The sequence below is a fragment of the Colius striatus genome, chromosome 2 (genome assembly GCF_028858725.1).
Source record: "Colius striatus isolate bColStr4 chromosome 2, bColStr4.1.hap1, whole genome shotgun sequence".
Classification (NCBI taxonomy): Eukaryota; Metazoa; Chordata; class Aves; order Coliiformes; family Coliidae; genus Colius; species Colius striatus.
This window is the reverse complement of record NC_084760.1, coordinates 54,171,973-54,187,664: the sequence shown is the minus strand read 5'-3', so window position 1 is coordinate 54,187,664 and position 15,692 is coordinate 54,171,973. Positions and strand designations below refer to the sequence as shown.

The following is a 15,692-nucleotide window of genomic DNA, read 5'->3' as shown; positions in this document are numbered from 1 at the left end:
GTCTCTTCATTTCTTGGGTTTCCAGTGCCTTCTTCCTTCCTACCTTCTCTTGACATGATTTAAATCACTCTGTTGAAGGTCAGGATGGTCCTAATGGTCCTATTTCATGCATTTCCCCCCCTTTTTTTTTTCCCCTTTCATATCCCAATTCTAGAGGATGCTTGAATTCTCTTTCTGATGTCCTCTTTGTCATTATCCAGCTTATATACAGCTGCTTAAAATAAACCTTATTAAGTTCTTATTTTCACTCTACCTGCTACTGCTGTATTTTGCTTCTAAATACTACTATTACTGTGCTGATTAAGTATCATTCTTGTTTTCTGGCAATGCTTTGTGCCTGAAGTCTTAAATACTCCTGTTTGAAGAGAATTGTATTTCACATATTTCAAGTGGCTTATGGGTCCTCTGTTGACATTGTGTTAATGTCTACTGGAAGATGGCAGTAACTAAAATACCAACAAATAGGAGAATGTTATCATCACCTGTTGGTTGGCCAGCATTATAGGTGTAGAAGAGGTCTTTGTTTCTGCTTCTGAAGAACAAGGCTGATTTTTTTTAATGTTCAGTGTGTTGAAAAGTATTTTAAAATACTTCCTTTAGAGTTACAGAAAGGAAGGTACTGGTCCTTTTATTTATAATCTCAGACTTCCACCTTTTTTTCCCTAAGTGACTTTGCTGGCAATTACAATGGCACACTTTATTCTTCAACAGAGATGGGGTAGTATTTTTGCATTTTCTGACTTTATAAATAAAAATCAATGTCCCATTTTTTTTCTGCAAATGTAAAACCAGACTTTGCTGGCTCATACTTAGTTTATTACTAATCAGGACTCCCAGGTCTCTCTCTGCAGAGCTGCTCTTCAGCAGTTCGACCCCCAGCCTGTACTGGTGCAGGGGGTTGTTCCTTCCCAGGTGCAGGACTCTGCACTTGTCCTTGTTGAACCTCATGAGGTTCCTCTCTGCCCAGCTCTCAAGCCGGTCGAGATCCCGCTGAATGGCAGCACAGCCTTCTGGGGAATCAGCCAGTCCTCCCAGTTTGGACTTGGTCTCTGCAAATCGCTACTCAACATTTTAGTACTTTTTCATTCTTATGTGGAATATAAAGCTCTTAACAAATAGATTTTTCTCTTTTTTTAGTGGAAAACTTTACAGTTTTGTGATTTCTACAAAGTGAAAAGCATGTAGACTATTTCTAATGTAATGCATTGACATTTCTTGGTATGTTAGAAGCCCAAACTCACCTGTCCAGCAGGTGGTGTCAGTAAAGACAAGCTTTAAACTACTGTATCTATGGGCTATTTGTCCAGTGTCTAGACTAACACTGAGTCCTAGTAACTTTCTGCTAAATAGCCATTCACGTTTGTGTCCAGTTGGAATAACTCCTGTCCTTTCAAAACACTAGAGGGCTCACTGACTGCTCTTGGAATTGCATTTTACTTTCAATATTATGTCCATAAACTTCCAAATCTCTAAAGCAAAGATATTCTAAAGGTGTGTTTTCTTAAGAGGAAACTTACTTGCTAAGCATGGTGTTTTTATCTAATTTTGTACTTTCTGGAAGACGCTAACACTTTGATTTACAAAGAAATAAATTAAGTTTCTTGCTCAGTAGATTCTAGTGGGTGTTCTTCCATGGAAATATCTCTTAAAGTTTTGGGGTATCATATTGCTCATTTTGTCTGTTTGCTTGGCTTTTTGGATTTCTGTAATTTCCGAAGAAGCAATTAAACAAATGTATCTGAGTAGTTAAACTCAGAAAAATGGTAGCAAAATTGGGAAAAAAAAAACCCAAAGCAACAGTTGATGTTCATTAACGTTCAATAGTAAATGTTCTTAGAAGATAATGTAGACTGTGGATTAGCTTACTGTCTTTTGCTAGCTGTTGACTAAAACAGGGTGATCAGAGTGGTTTCTGTTAAGGACTCACACATGCATTTTCAATGCAACATGATTAAAATATCAATCAGTTGTGAAAACTAAAGGCAACTGACAAAAATTATCTTGAAAACAAAAGTTTCACTTGCAAAAATTTCTTGTCATGAACTGTCTTGGTGTGAGAACAGATGAACACTGCATCTCTTATGCAGGAGGAGGGAGCAGGGATGTGCTAGGTGAAAAAGGAAGCAAAAGGGAAAGACTATGGTAGTACTGGCTTGAGGAATTTAGTTTTTGTTATAAAACTGTGTCTTCAGACACTTGAATTCAGACCACTTAATTACAGGTTCTTTTTTTTCTTTTTGAAGAGCCCTTCTGTGTGGTGTTCCCAGATTAAGATTCTGATTTGATTTTATGAGAAAATAAACTTTGACAAAGCACAGAAAATGTCTAGTTGAGTGCAGGGCAGGATTAGGCCTGCTGAATTATTTAAGAATTTTAGAATATCTAAAGCTGAGCTTGCTGCTCTGGTACATGATGGTAGGATAGAACATTTTTTTATTGAATAATATGCAAAATTACTGTAAAACTTCAGGAGGTAAATTAGAAAATGTGCTGTGGCCAAATGATCAATTTGATATGATCTTGATCCCTGTAGCTAGGGATTGGGAATGCCCCATAGACATATAGTGTGTCACTTGGCTGCGTATTAACCGTTCTACACTGGGACAAAACACCCACTCCTTGGAGAGCTCCTAAGCCATTTTGCAGTGAAGTGAAGCGAGAGACTCCATTCCTGCCTTTAGGCAGATCGGTGCCATCCGTGGCCAGAGACCTCTTCAATAGAGCCTCTTGCTCGCTGCCTTTCAGCTGAGATCTGCCATCAGGCTAACCTTCTGGTTTAAATGCTCACATATTAAATGCAGGTGCCAATTTTTGCATTTGTGAAGCTGGGCCAGTAAGGGCCAGACTAAATTAAATTAAATTAAGGGCCAGAGTAAATTAACTTCCCTGAATTTTGCTGCAGTGTTTATCCTCACATGTGTAGAAGAATTGTAGTAAATCTGTTGTCATTTATCATAGTCTGGCTTAATACAGATTTTTAATTTACATCATTTCTCTATGTGATTTGAGTAATGGAAAGAGGAAGGAAGAAAATGCAGGATTACTATTATCAATGTGTCCCAAGGCTGTTGCTTTTAAATTCAGGATTATAACTGTTGTTTAACAGAATTCTCTTTGACACACATGGCGTTATGAAGAGGTCTGAAACCAGGGGCAGAGCAGTGTTGTCAGCTGACAGCCTCAAGCAATGTCTTTGAAAAGGTCTGAAATTGTCACTTTTTGTCTAGAAGGTGACATCTGGTATTCCCAGCACTGCTCTGCCTTGTAGAAGAAGGGGAACACAGAGGCAGAATCTTTCCTTCTGTTAAGTAAAGTAAGGGTGCTGTCATGGCACTGAGCAAGCATTAAAAGTGGTGGACTGGTAAAGAGAGGTATTGGAACCAGCTAGAGTGACAGTGGTTCTTCATCAGACATGCAGAGCTGTGTGCATTGCCCTCACTGTGCACTCCCAAAAGGACAGTTCGGGCTAGATCTCACTGACTGTTGTGGTATGGAGCGTGAGGTGTCCTTGAGTCAACCCCATGCCCCAGCTTCTCATATGGATGTCCTGAACTCTTACCACAGAGCTACTGTGCTGGGTTCTCTGAGGCAGTTTCCCAAGGCAGTATTTATTTGTGGTACACCTTTTTTTTCAAAACCTGTTTTGATATTTTTATTTGCAAAAGTTTTCATCCCTTTGTGCAAAATGACATGTGAAAGTAGCTACAGATGCATACAGTAGCATTTATAGTCATAGAATATATCATAATAATCTCAAAACGTTTCCTAGGTCTTCTGCCTGCCTACTATAGCTTCCATTAGCAGAGTTTGAACCAGCTGGTTTTATGCAAGAAAGTCCGCACCAGAATCTGAAAACTACTGAGCTCAATTTTCACCTTAAAAACTCCTGCTCTAGGAAAACCTTCTTCCCTCAGTTTTGGAGGTGTATACTTGAGGGAAATAAAATTTTACTTCAATTTATATATGACACAAAGTCCCTTCCTAAAAATTAATTATTTTTTTTTAGCATCTTGACCATAAGCATGCAGGTAATGGTTGAGGTGGATGGCACAGACAGGTAATTCTTATGGTAGCCACACCACTGCCACCTGTAAAACAGTGCCACTGTTACTCTATATTATTTCACAGTTCTAATGCATACAACAACATGAATTTAATTAAGCATTGAATTAAATGTGTTTAATATTGAGAATATTCTCAAATCAGTATTTGCTGTGATTTCTTGCTAAATCAACATTATAATCCTGCTTTCATTTCTCTACAGATGATGAAACATGCCTGGGATAATTATAAGCGTTACGCATGGGGATTAAATGAATTGAAACCCATATCTAAGCAAGGACATTCAAGCAATTTATTTGGTGAGTAGAGCGTATTTTTGTGCTTAGTGACGTTAGCATAAAACAGTAAATCAGCTGAAAAGCTTATGGGTAACAAGCATGTTCTTTCTACCCTCTTGTCATGCAGAGTAGTGTTTCTTGCTTATGTATAAAAAGTAACAGTAAATAAAGGCGATGCTTTCTAGGACTTTTATTGATTCCCTTCTGAATGAGAACAAATGAAGCATGCCATTGCTGCATGATAAAATGTAGTTTTCTTGCATTAAATATTACTCTGCCATAAACTTTCCCAATGAAGTAGAACTCATTGACACCACATTCAATAAATAGTAAACAAAAACTATAAACTGAGCAAAAAAAAAAATCCTGTACCAGGAACAAAGGTAGCTGAAGCTGTCTACAGTTCTTAGGAATTCATTGCCATTCCTTAAATGACTTGTTCATCTCCATCAGTTAGGCTCTCTTATAAGGCTTTCTCTTTGTCCTGGTTTCTGCTGGGACAGAGTTAATTTTCTTCCTAGTAACTGGTACAGGGCTGTGTTTTGGACTTAGTACAAGACTAATGTTGATAACACACTGATGTGTTGCTAAGTAGTGCTTTTCCTAAGCCACAGACTTTCGAGTTTCCCATGCTCTGCCAGTGAAAGGTGTACAAGAAACTAGGAGGAAGCATAGCCAGGACAGCTGACCCCAACTAGCCAAAGGGCTATTTCAAACCGTAGAACATCATGCCCAGTATAGAAACTGGAGGGAGTTTGTTGGGAGGGACAAATTATCGCTTGGGCCTTGGTCTCAGCGGTGGTAAGCAATTGCATTGGATGTGGCACTTTTCTTGGGTTTTATTTATCTCCTTTTTTTATCTTCCTTTTCATTGTTATACTTTATTTCATAGAATCATAGATAAATTTCAATTGTTAAACTATTTTTTATCTCAACTCACAACTATGTTTTGGTTGTTTTTGTTTGATTTGGGGGTTTTTCTTGTCTTGATTCTCCTTCCCTTCCCACAGCGAGTGGGTGGAGAGGAGTGAACAAGTAGCTGTGTGGTGCTTAGTTGCCAGCTGGGGTTAAACCACGACATTCTTGATTCTATGATTTTATGATTTCCATCTCTAAATGTTACACAAAAGAGGCTTAAGAATTAACAACGGTCATCATTTTCAGTTTTGCAGAATAATGAAGAATTTAAAATGTTAAACAGCATTCTTTGTATTCAAATGCCCTCTGTTTTCCAAACAAAACGCTGAAAAATGAGCTAATTTCTATAGCCGAGACAAAATCAATGCATTATTTTGATTCTAGAAGGAACTTAGTTTGTTGAATGTTTGGAAAAGAGAGTTTGAAGTGGAAACATTTCCTAAAACAGCCTAAATAGAGCACTTATCAAATTTTCAACTATATTTGGAGGTTGCTAAGAGACAGCAGTTGTGATTACAAAACTAATTTTGAAAATACAACATCTACATTGATCTTGCTGCACTGCTTGTCTACTGGAGATAAAATTAAAAGTGTTAGTAGGTAATTATTACACAGTCATTGTACCTTAAACTTGAATTAAGTGCTTGAAACCAAAGTAGTTTGGGTGGACTTCAGGGTTAAGTCAGGCTTCTGTTTATAAAAAACTAAATTTATTACTTTCATTCAAATGACTAATAGTTGTGCAATTTGATATTATATTTGAATAGTTATTTAATGTTTTCTTGGAGAACGACAAAATGGCAGATGATGTCTTGAAAATGAAAATGCTTAATGTAGTTTTATTTGGAATTAGAATCACTATTAGAATTTACAAAGTTTGAGTTAGTGATATTGCATGAATTTGCAGAAAAAGATGTGGATGTATTGTCTTGTGACATTCATAAGTAGGAGTCCTGTGGATGTTGTGTGAGAATAAGTCACTGCAGGCACTATTCGCCGTGAAACAGGACAAATGTTGAATTTGAAAATAAAACTGCATTTAGAGGAGTAAGAGACAGAGTTAGTCTAAATGTAGATCACTTTCTCATCACGGTCATCTAGTATAAGATCTTACTGCTGAGGAGGTTTCCTTAGAAACATCTTGACTCTTATTGATCTTGATTGATCCTTGGTGACAAATCAAAATAAGCTGTTAGGTCTCTTTCTGCTCAATTCCTCTACAGAATGCTAAAGAGTAACATATCAGCAAGAAGTTCTGTATCATAAGCCACCCTTTCCTGAATCTTGTTTTTTAAATCTTTGTTTCTGTAATTGTGTGTTCAGATCATTAGATCGGACCTGTGTCTTCATGTTTTAATTCAACAAATTACTTCTTTTTTTCATAAAGCAATAAAAGGATGATCTGTTTTTTCTTTTTTTATTTCCCAAGTAGCTGAAGCTCTTTTTCCTCATTATCTTCCTTGTTTCTAGTCCTTACTTTAAAAAAAAAAGCAAACAGTTTACTACTTTTAAGGTAATTCTAAATTCAGCTAGTTGAGTATAGATTGCCTCCAGCTCTTGTGTCCTGCGAATCAACTTGCAACCTTCAGAAGTCAAGACTTTCAGTTCTCTGTCATCCATCATAATGCTCTCCGATTTGACACAATCGTCTCTTTTCTTGCTCCTAGGTCTGGATTTTTAAAAAATACTAGATCCTCTTTGTCTTAATAGAAGCAAGATATGCTATTTAATTAGCTATATGCTTAATTCCAAACACTTCCCCTCCTATGAATTAATTGGTGCAGTTATGGTACTTTGCCTGTATTGGGTGTGTCTGTAGACTTTAAATACCTTGCTATAGGGAACAGGAGCTTCCAGTGCTGTAGCTCACTGATGCTTGCATTGTATAGGTTACTGACAATATAGCTCTCCTGACTCAGAAGGGGAGAGTTATTTTCAAAGGATACTCATTCTAAGCTTAATTTTAAAAGTATAAATACTTCAGTCCTTGCTAGCATGATAAGACATTTTGTAGATAGGTTATAATGATGGTTGTGTCTTGAAGGCAAGATGGTGCATTTCTCTGAAAGACAAAAATGAAATGTATTTTTAAGAAATGCAATTACACATAGATGTGACTTTTAGGCACTACCATAATCAATTTAGCAACTGTGCCGACACTATTTTTAGTCTAGGAGAAGAGCAATATGGCTAGTGGAGTGATGATAGGGGAAAGGTTGTGGTGATGATGGGAGAAAGGACTGTGGTGATTCACGGTGGTTCTGACCGCAGAGGAAGGAAAAGCATCCTGCTTTAGCTTCTTGTATAAATTAAGAGTAGTAGAGCTCTTCTGTAGCTGGGGACTTCTTGCCAAACTTTGAAGTTTTATTTGTCCTAAACCCAGGCCATGAAACCAAATTTAGATGCCTTGATCTTCCCAGTATTCTGTGAGCAGTGTGTGTGGAGGGTATATTTGATAAGTTGAAAGAGTCTTTAAAACTGACTGTAGACATAGTCGTGTGATGAACAGAAGTTGCTTCCTCTTTGCCCATTAAAAATAATTAACTTCAGTGAAAGGCTGAAGCATATCTATAAACAGAAATCTTTCTATTTCAAACTGAAGCCATACACTTGTAACTGATCACTGCAAATTCTTTACAGCATATCCTTGTAATGTTTTTATTTCCTAATAATGTGCAACTTTAGCTTTTGCATCTTCACAAAAATATTGTCTTTTTTAATAATTTACTCCAACTGAAAAGAATTCATTGACAACTATTTCAAAAGGCAGAAGTGAAAAGTCATCAGTTGTTGTCTTTGTAGCATTCTTATTAGTTTAATTCCATGAAATGTACAACTATTTCTAGCCTAATCAAGTAAATTGGAATAACTGAACTTCTGTTTGCAACATACCCCTATGCATCAACAAAACAAAGCAAGTCTCATATTATGGTATGACTTCTGCTGTGAGTACTAATCATTCTCTGCTCATACCTGGTCGAAAGTAGGCCCTGAGTAAGTGCTGATATTTTTCTAGTACTTTAACATTTAAAATTTCAGGTTTTTGTTAGTAATTTTACTAAAATAGAGCTTTATCTACTAGTGTGAATGTCCCAAAATCACAATTTTGCCACTGTTTTTTCACAGCACCCCTCTACCAACCCCCAAACTTAGGAGCTATTCCTAAGCTCTTATGTAGGAATTCTAAAACTAATGAGCATTGCTGCATGAGCAGAGAGCTCTTTCTAGAAATGGTTTCTTCTCTTAAGTGAATGTTACTAAAGAGCTTTTTAAATTATCTGTAACTGTATATCTTGCAGTATTGCCAGTTTAATAATACTGTAACTTGTGCCCATAGTATAATTAGTCTCAGCAAGTGAAAAATAACCTTTTCTGGAGGGGAAAGTCTGCAAAGCCAAAGTGCTATAGTATTGCAGCATTGTTTCATCTTACATATGTGAAAAGCTAAATCAGAAAAAAAAATGAAAGTATTTTTTCTTTTCCCACTCTTACCAGCTGGTAATAGAGACTGAAATTAAAAATGTTTGTATTTCTGGGGGCCTGCCAGTACTTGAGTAAGAGTTTCATGTACCACACTTCAATTATTAATCACTCTTGACACTTTAAATTGTTAATGATATTGGATAGGAACCTTTTCGGTGAACTTTAAAGAAAGGAAAATACTGTTTTAAAATCAGAGTCAGCTTTTGAAAAAATGCTCAAAAAACCCTACAACTGTAATAAAAATGTTAATTTTTTCAAACGTGTGTAGTTTTGAATAAGTTAAACATAGCATAGTTGCTAATGTGCAATGTATATGCATATAGACCTGAAACAAATTGAACATTAGATTTAAATTTGCATATTTTGTGTTTCAATATATCTGGTCTTATTCCCTATGTTAAGAAAATATGGTCTGTTCTTAATTGCCAAAGTAATAAAAGAAATGTGACAGCTTATATTTCTGTGGTTTTGGCTGGAATTTTTACTTAAATGACAAACTGAATGAAGATTTGATAAAATACATCTGCTTTGATGGAGTTTCTTCAAGTTATTGATAACTGAAAGGTGAAAAAAAAACAAGTTTGCCTCACTGACTGAAAACAGTGGAGGGTCTAAGATCAGGATGGTACTAAGTGCAATTCACATCTATCTTTGTATAAAATTCTCTTCTTTTTTCCCTCAGTTGTACAAATTAGCCCTAAAGAGCAGTTCTGACAATAGCAGAGAACTTTTTTAACATTTTCAATTTATTGGAAGGGATATTCATTATTTGTATATGATGAATTTTCATTATGTTAAAAAAAATACAAATGCCCTATATTATTTTTCATACTCGATATCAGAAGCAAAAATGCAACCTTTTTGGAAGAAAAATCAACATTCTACTCATTTTTTATAGTCATGCAAGAAAAAGAAATCTTAGTTTATGATGCTTGTTGAATGGTGAACTATTGAGAGCACCGATATATAGCATGACTTGAGGCCACTTCATTGTTTGTCTTTCTTTATCTTCCATTTTTCTTATATGCTTTGCTGCATTTTTCTTCCATTCAGATTGTGAATTAGAAAAAGAAAATCAGTTGACTTAGAGAAAATTAGGAGGCCTGGCTCCCATGCTGTAGCGGACAGTGCATTAGGACACATCTGAAACTTCCCTCCATGTAATGTTTTGTGTGATGTGCTTACAGATCACAAATCTTCATTTATTCCACATGTATTTGTGTGTGTGCGTGTATGTATATACATATCTCTCCAAAATATATTTGATAGCAAGGAATGTGGATATTCTGGAGAACCAAACCCCAGACTTGGTATACAAGTGATGGGAGGAAAGCTCTAAGGAAGAAAACTATTAATTGCCCCAATGGACATTGATTATGGCATCCTGGCTGTATTCTATTTCAGACTCTTTTGGCTAAAAATATAAGCCATATCTAAAAGCCTGGGCTAGATAAGCTTCTTTTGGCCCATCCCGCAAGCAGTTTGGCCATAAGCCAGTTGTGGTCCTTAAACCATGTAGCCGCATAACCTCAGTCATAGAGCTGTGCTAATAAGCTTGTCATCCATAGCAGGTCTTGCTGTGGTGACACCCTGGAAACTCACACAGAGTTATTCATCCTCTAATGGTGTTTTTTATTCTACTCTTCCCACCTGTCCCTGAGGCACTACTCCATTCACTAATGTAGTCTCCCCTTATCTGTGCACACATACCTTTACATTGTTAGGTATTAAAAAGCATTCTGTCTAAATGGACCCACTGTGCATTACCCAAAGGTGACCTAGACTGCTCTGTGCTTTATCTCAAACTATTACCAAATGCTGGGTAATCATCCATCTTAGCTAACCATCCACAAATCTTGTTAGCAGTAGATTCTCTTTATTTCCTTCCAGATCGCGGAAGATTTAGAAAGGATGTTCTGTAGATGCTGCTAGATAGTCTACTTGAAGTTTGATGTGGACTGATTTATTTTGCTTTCTCTTCAGTTAACTAGTTTGTAGGCTATTTTATATGTTCTCTTTTAATCACTTACATGGGATAAATGATGCTATTAGTAAAGAGGAGAGAAAAAAATACAAGCAAAATTAACAAAGGAAACAAAATGGAGCATGTGTGATTATTTGGTCTGGAGGTTTTGGTAGAGACTAGTAATGTTTCACTTTGGTAGGCTTGCACATCTGGTTATATCTTTTATCATCAAAATTCCTCACTTCAAACTGATGTTTTATGAATTTCAAGTCCCATTTTTCTCTACCTTGAGTATATCTTTTGTATTATCTGCAAAATATCTTCTAATCACCTGAGGTATATGAATTTGCTGTGTTGCTGTGATATATTTCTTCAGCCTAGGGCAATTATGAAATTCTGCCATGGTGACTGCAACTTTACTGGCACTTTTTGGAACCTAATGCTAACTGTTAATCAAATTTATAGCAATACCTTAGGTGTATAACCAAACAGTCCTCCTGTCCAAATATTCTGTCATGTGAGTATGTGTTGTAATTACCTAGCAATAATCTTTGCCTCTTGAAGATCCTGGCTGTGTAATTCCTTGGGAGCATTGTTTAGGGACTAATATGAATGGTAACTGTATTTAATAATTTGTGATGTGCCTTGAGAAGCAGAATATATATAGGCTTGTGAAATATTTTTCCTTATTCTGAATAAGAAGTGTCCCTTTAACTTCATTTTCTTACACACACCATCCCCCCCCCCCCCCCCCCCGGCCTCTTGTTAGTCTGACTGGTTATAAATGAGCTGTTCAACTGTACAATACCCTTAACACTCTTAAGTTCGGATAATCCTGTTGGCTGGCTTAGAGTAAACTGCAATCACAAGTAATAATTCAGTCCTCTAAACTCACTTTAAAAATGCCTTCTGTGTTCTTTTATCAACAATGTTGAAGTATAACTGTTCAAGATAAACTTGACTGTCACACTGCTTTGTTCTGTTTTCTGGAGCTTTCAGAATAATAGCAAAAGTTGTTTCAAGTAATGTGAGATCTACTTGAGATACTCCCAATTTCTTCCATCTGCCTGCAGGGAGAGATCTATGCCCTAAACAGGCCATATAGGACAGATTCAGAAAAAAAACGGTCATAGGAACTGGGTAACTCAATTTCTCAATAAGGTTGAATTCTCCTCTTTTTCTTCTGACACAATAGTGAGTTGCAACTCAAGTACTAATCCTTAAAATTGAAAGCTTGACTGTTTAGAGGTGGTGTTAGCTGTATTACAAGGGGATTATCACAAAGAATGTCATTGCATGGTGAGCCTATCACAATCCAATTGAGCAAATTAGGTTGTAGATTCTTTTTCTCTAAGTATAACAGTTGTAAAAGTTCACCAGGAACTGCTTTTGTTGTACGGAGTTACTAATATTTCCAGAGCCTTTGCAGTAGTGTTTTTAAGCACCTGTGCTCCAGTAGTTTTCCATAATCACTCTCATTTTCTCATGAGTTTAAGAAAAATGCAAGATACTTAGCCAAGTTTAAAGAACTGTTTTTTTCTTTTAATTTGAGAGAAGAGCACCCAGGCTCCAAATAAGCTGTGGGAAGATATGATGTCCTTACCAAAGTATGGCGCAGTTTTCTTAGTGGATTATCTGAAGGAGAACATTTAGATTACTTAATTCCTTGAAAGTAGGAAAGGGATGCCCCAAAACGAGGGTACAAGCAATTTAGCAGCTGCTAAAACAGAAAGCATCTGCCTGTGTTAAGTGTACCAAGTAACTGTTATAATAGTCTCAAGCATTATTTTGTTTAAGATAATACAAATTGAAATTTTTTTTTCTATCTGGGAAGTGTAAGTTAAGCAAGCAATGTCAGTCCTGCTATGTAGAGGTCTCCAATCACTTCTCCATTTTTTGAGGAAGGAGAAAACCTCAGTGTAGTAAACTCAAGAATTGACTGAAATAGTGGATTTCCTATATAAATATGAATAATTTAATTCTGCTAGTTTATAGGTCTACAAAACTAAGTTTACTTTTTCATCATATATATCAGAGGTAAGATGATAATCAGGTTCTGTAAAGTTAGTTGTAGCTGCTATTTTGTTATTCATCCAATGCAATCAATTCCTGAATAAGTAGTTAGCCATCTACCAGAGTCATTAGCCCTGCTGGGGATGAGACGGATTGGACCTAATGACTTGAACTCTTCCTTGCAACCTAAATCATTTTGCAATTCAAAATGTTTACTTCTGTATCTAGGGTATTCTCTATAGTATATCTTAACAGTAGTTTCCATTCGTAATGAAGACTGCTGGAATCAAGTTCTTAATAGAAATGTGATATGTACTTATCAGGTTGTTAAAGATTTACATACATTATTGACTATGAAAACAAAAAAGCAACTATTTTTTTACTCTAAACTGGAAAAAACAGTCATTTCTGAGTTTATTGACTTTATTGTCTTTTATGTATTGTAGTATAAAGTGAACTGTTTCATCAGTGTTTAAAAATGCAAAATCATGGCTGAAAATGCAGTGCATCAGAATTGCTCTTTAAAACTTCATTAATGGAAGTAATACTTAAGTATTAAGATGTTGTGTTGTGACATGGGAATCAAAGTTAGGGCTGTGAATTACTAGTTGCCCATTTGAATCCTTATGCACCCAGTTTTTTGTTGGATTAATTGTAATTAGATTCTGAAATTAGAATTAATTCAAATTGATTACATCTAACTGAAAAGCCTTACACTGGAAAGTAAATCACTGGCTCTTCATGTGTTTCAGGTAACATTCAAGGAGCAACAATAGTGGATGCCCTTGATACATTATACATGATGGAAATGAAAGAGGAATTCAAAGAAGCCAAGGAGTGGGTTGAAAAAAACTTAGATTTCAATGTGGTAAGTAGCATTGCTGATTAACTTTTAACTCTCTGTTTAGTCTCCAGGAGCCAGTTGAGGTCTGGCTTCTAATACTGCAAACATGATACAAGGCTACAGAATTAAGATCACTGATAGATAAAACAAGGCAGGAGGCAGAAACATAATGTTGCTCTGCTTATATGCACTTTTTCAGTCTGAGAGATTTAGGTAGATAGGAGGCAACAGGATGGCCTGAAGGAAGGAAAAAGGATTATATTGTTTACTATTGTAAAGTAGACAACATATATTTAATCTCTTTTTTATAGAAAAATTGGGACACTTCAAGCAGTGATATTTTAGTTACACAAAAACTTTACATTTTCACTTTGTGAAATCCTTCATAAGTTGGACTTGAGTTCAGAGAAAACTACATGCCATACATAACATATAAGTTCTTTTGTGTATTCAAGTGAAGTTGTATCCCATGAGTGAGGCTGAACTGTTGGCACAAACAGAGCTGCTTTAGTCTTATGAGGCAACAGGTCATCACAACTGCATGTTTAAATTACCCTAATAACTAGTAAATATGCAACTGAGAGCAGAGTTCATTATTACAGTTTTTATTCTAGAACAGGAAGGAACCCCTGTAAAATTCAATTAGATTGAGAAGTTGTGGTTTTGGTCTGTACAGAGATCTAACTGGAGCACCTCTGCTGATTACTGTTGTAAAGTAGGAAAGCATTCATTTAAAATGTCTTGTGGTTAGGTAGAAACAGTTTCTGAAAACAACGTACTCTTTCTAATATATTAGGCAAAAGTCAGGATTAATTAGCTTCTCATACATGCTTGAGAATTAATTATCATTTTAAGAAGGGAGAGTTAATAAGAGTAGATATGGTTTATATAAGCAGCAATTCAGTGTGCATTTATGTTTACATTACTAATGTAAATATAGGATACTAAACTGCTTCAGAGCAGAGTCAGATGTCTCAATGACATACTACATCTTATGCAGAAGATTTTTTTTTCCAAGGAAATTTTTGTAATGCCATATTCCTATCTTATTAGCTTAGCATTATTAAGATGTTTTAAAATGTAACAACAAAGCATCATAGTAAACAGCAAGTTTCACTTTAAAGGAAGAGCCAAGCTCCACTTGTAGGAATATCATGAAGTGTTGTGGAGTGATTTACATTAAGAATACTAAAATCTTTGAATTTAAATAAATGTTGCTATACTTTGTACTGGAAACTTCAACTTATGGATGTTATTGCCTACAGTTTCAGCTCGATTTGTTAATTTCATACTTCCTAAAATTACATAGCACCTTTTTTCTTAGTTTTTGGAAAATATGAAGCCTTTCAAAACATCTGAAATTTTATATTGCATTAGTCAATCAGTGCAACAATCCAGCAGATTTACCGAAACTATTTTAGAGAGAACACTGATACATATCAGGAACAATGTTCCCAATATTCCTGTAAATAGCTGTTTTGAGTTTGACACCTCACTAAATTATTTTCATAATGCTTTGTAATCGTGTTTAATTTAATTTAACTGCAACACCATCTTTAATGATGGACATCAATTTATTTAATGGCTGATTTATTTGAAGCTACTCAACTTGTATTCTTCTTTAGTTTTCCACTTCAAATATCTGTCATAGTTTTAAATACTGCTTTGTATTTGTGTCTTATAGTTTAAAGTTGGAAATTACTTAACACTAAGAACAGCAGGACCCTCTCTTTTGTGCTTAAATCAGGCAATACTTGTAATTTTCTGCATTAATGTTATGTACACTCATACATGCTTCTATTTTAGAAACCTTTCTCCCATGAAAGTGGTTTAGTTTTTAATAACTGACACATTTTTGAGTGTTATTTCTTGGGAATAATATAAAATGTGGTTCTGTGTGATGTTTCTGGTCATTTCCTGGGTAGTGGCTGTTTTATCAGCTTTTGGGGAAGCATGTTTGTCCTTTATTTGTATAAGTAGGATTAGTTTATCTCTCCACTTGTTCTAAGAACTCTGCTTTTAAAATCTTAAATTTTCTTTGAGGTGTTCTTTACAAAAATAGCTGTCACTTTATTCTGTAGCAGAATCTCTTTTCTCTATGTTCTATGTCAATGCAACTGGATGAAGC

The 15,692-nt window shown here is 35.6% G+C and overlaps 1 protein-coding gene across 1 annotated transcript in view; it reads left to right on the top strand.

The window, feature by feature from the left end:
• Positions 1 to 15,692, top strand: part of MAN1A1 (mannosidase alpha class 1A member 1) — a 146,724-nt gene that overhangs the window by 33,355 nt on the left and 97,677 nt on the right. The window contains exons 2-3 of the mRNA XM_061990598.1: positions 4,265 to 4,361; positions 13,473 to 13,588. Of these exons, the coding sequence (XP_061846582.1) occupies positions 4,265 to 4,361; positions 13,473 to 13,588 (213 nt within the window). The remainder of the gene's footprint in view (positions 1 to 4,264; positions 4,362 to 13,472; positions 13,589 to 15,692) is intronic.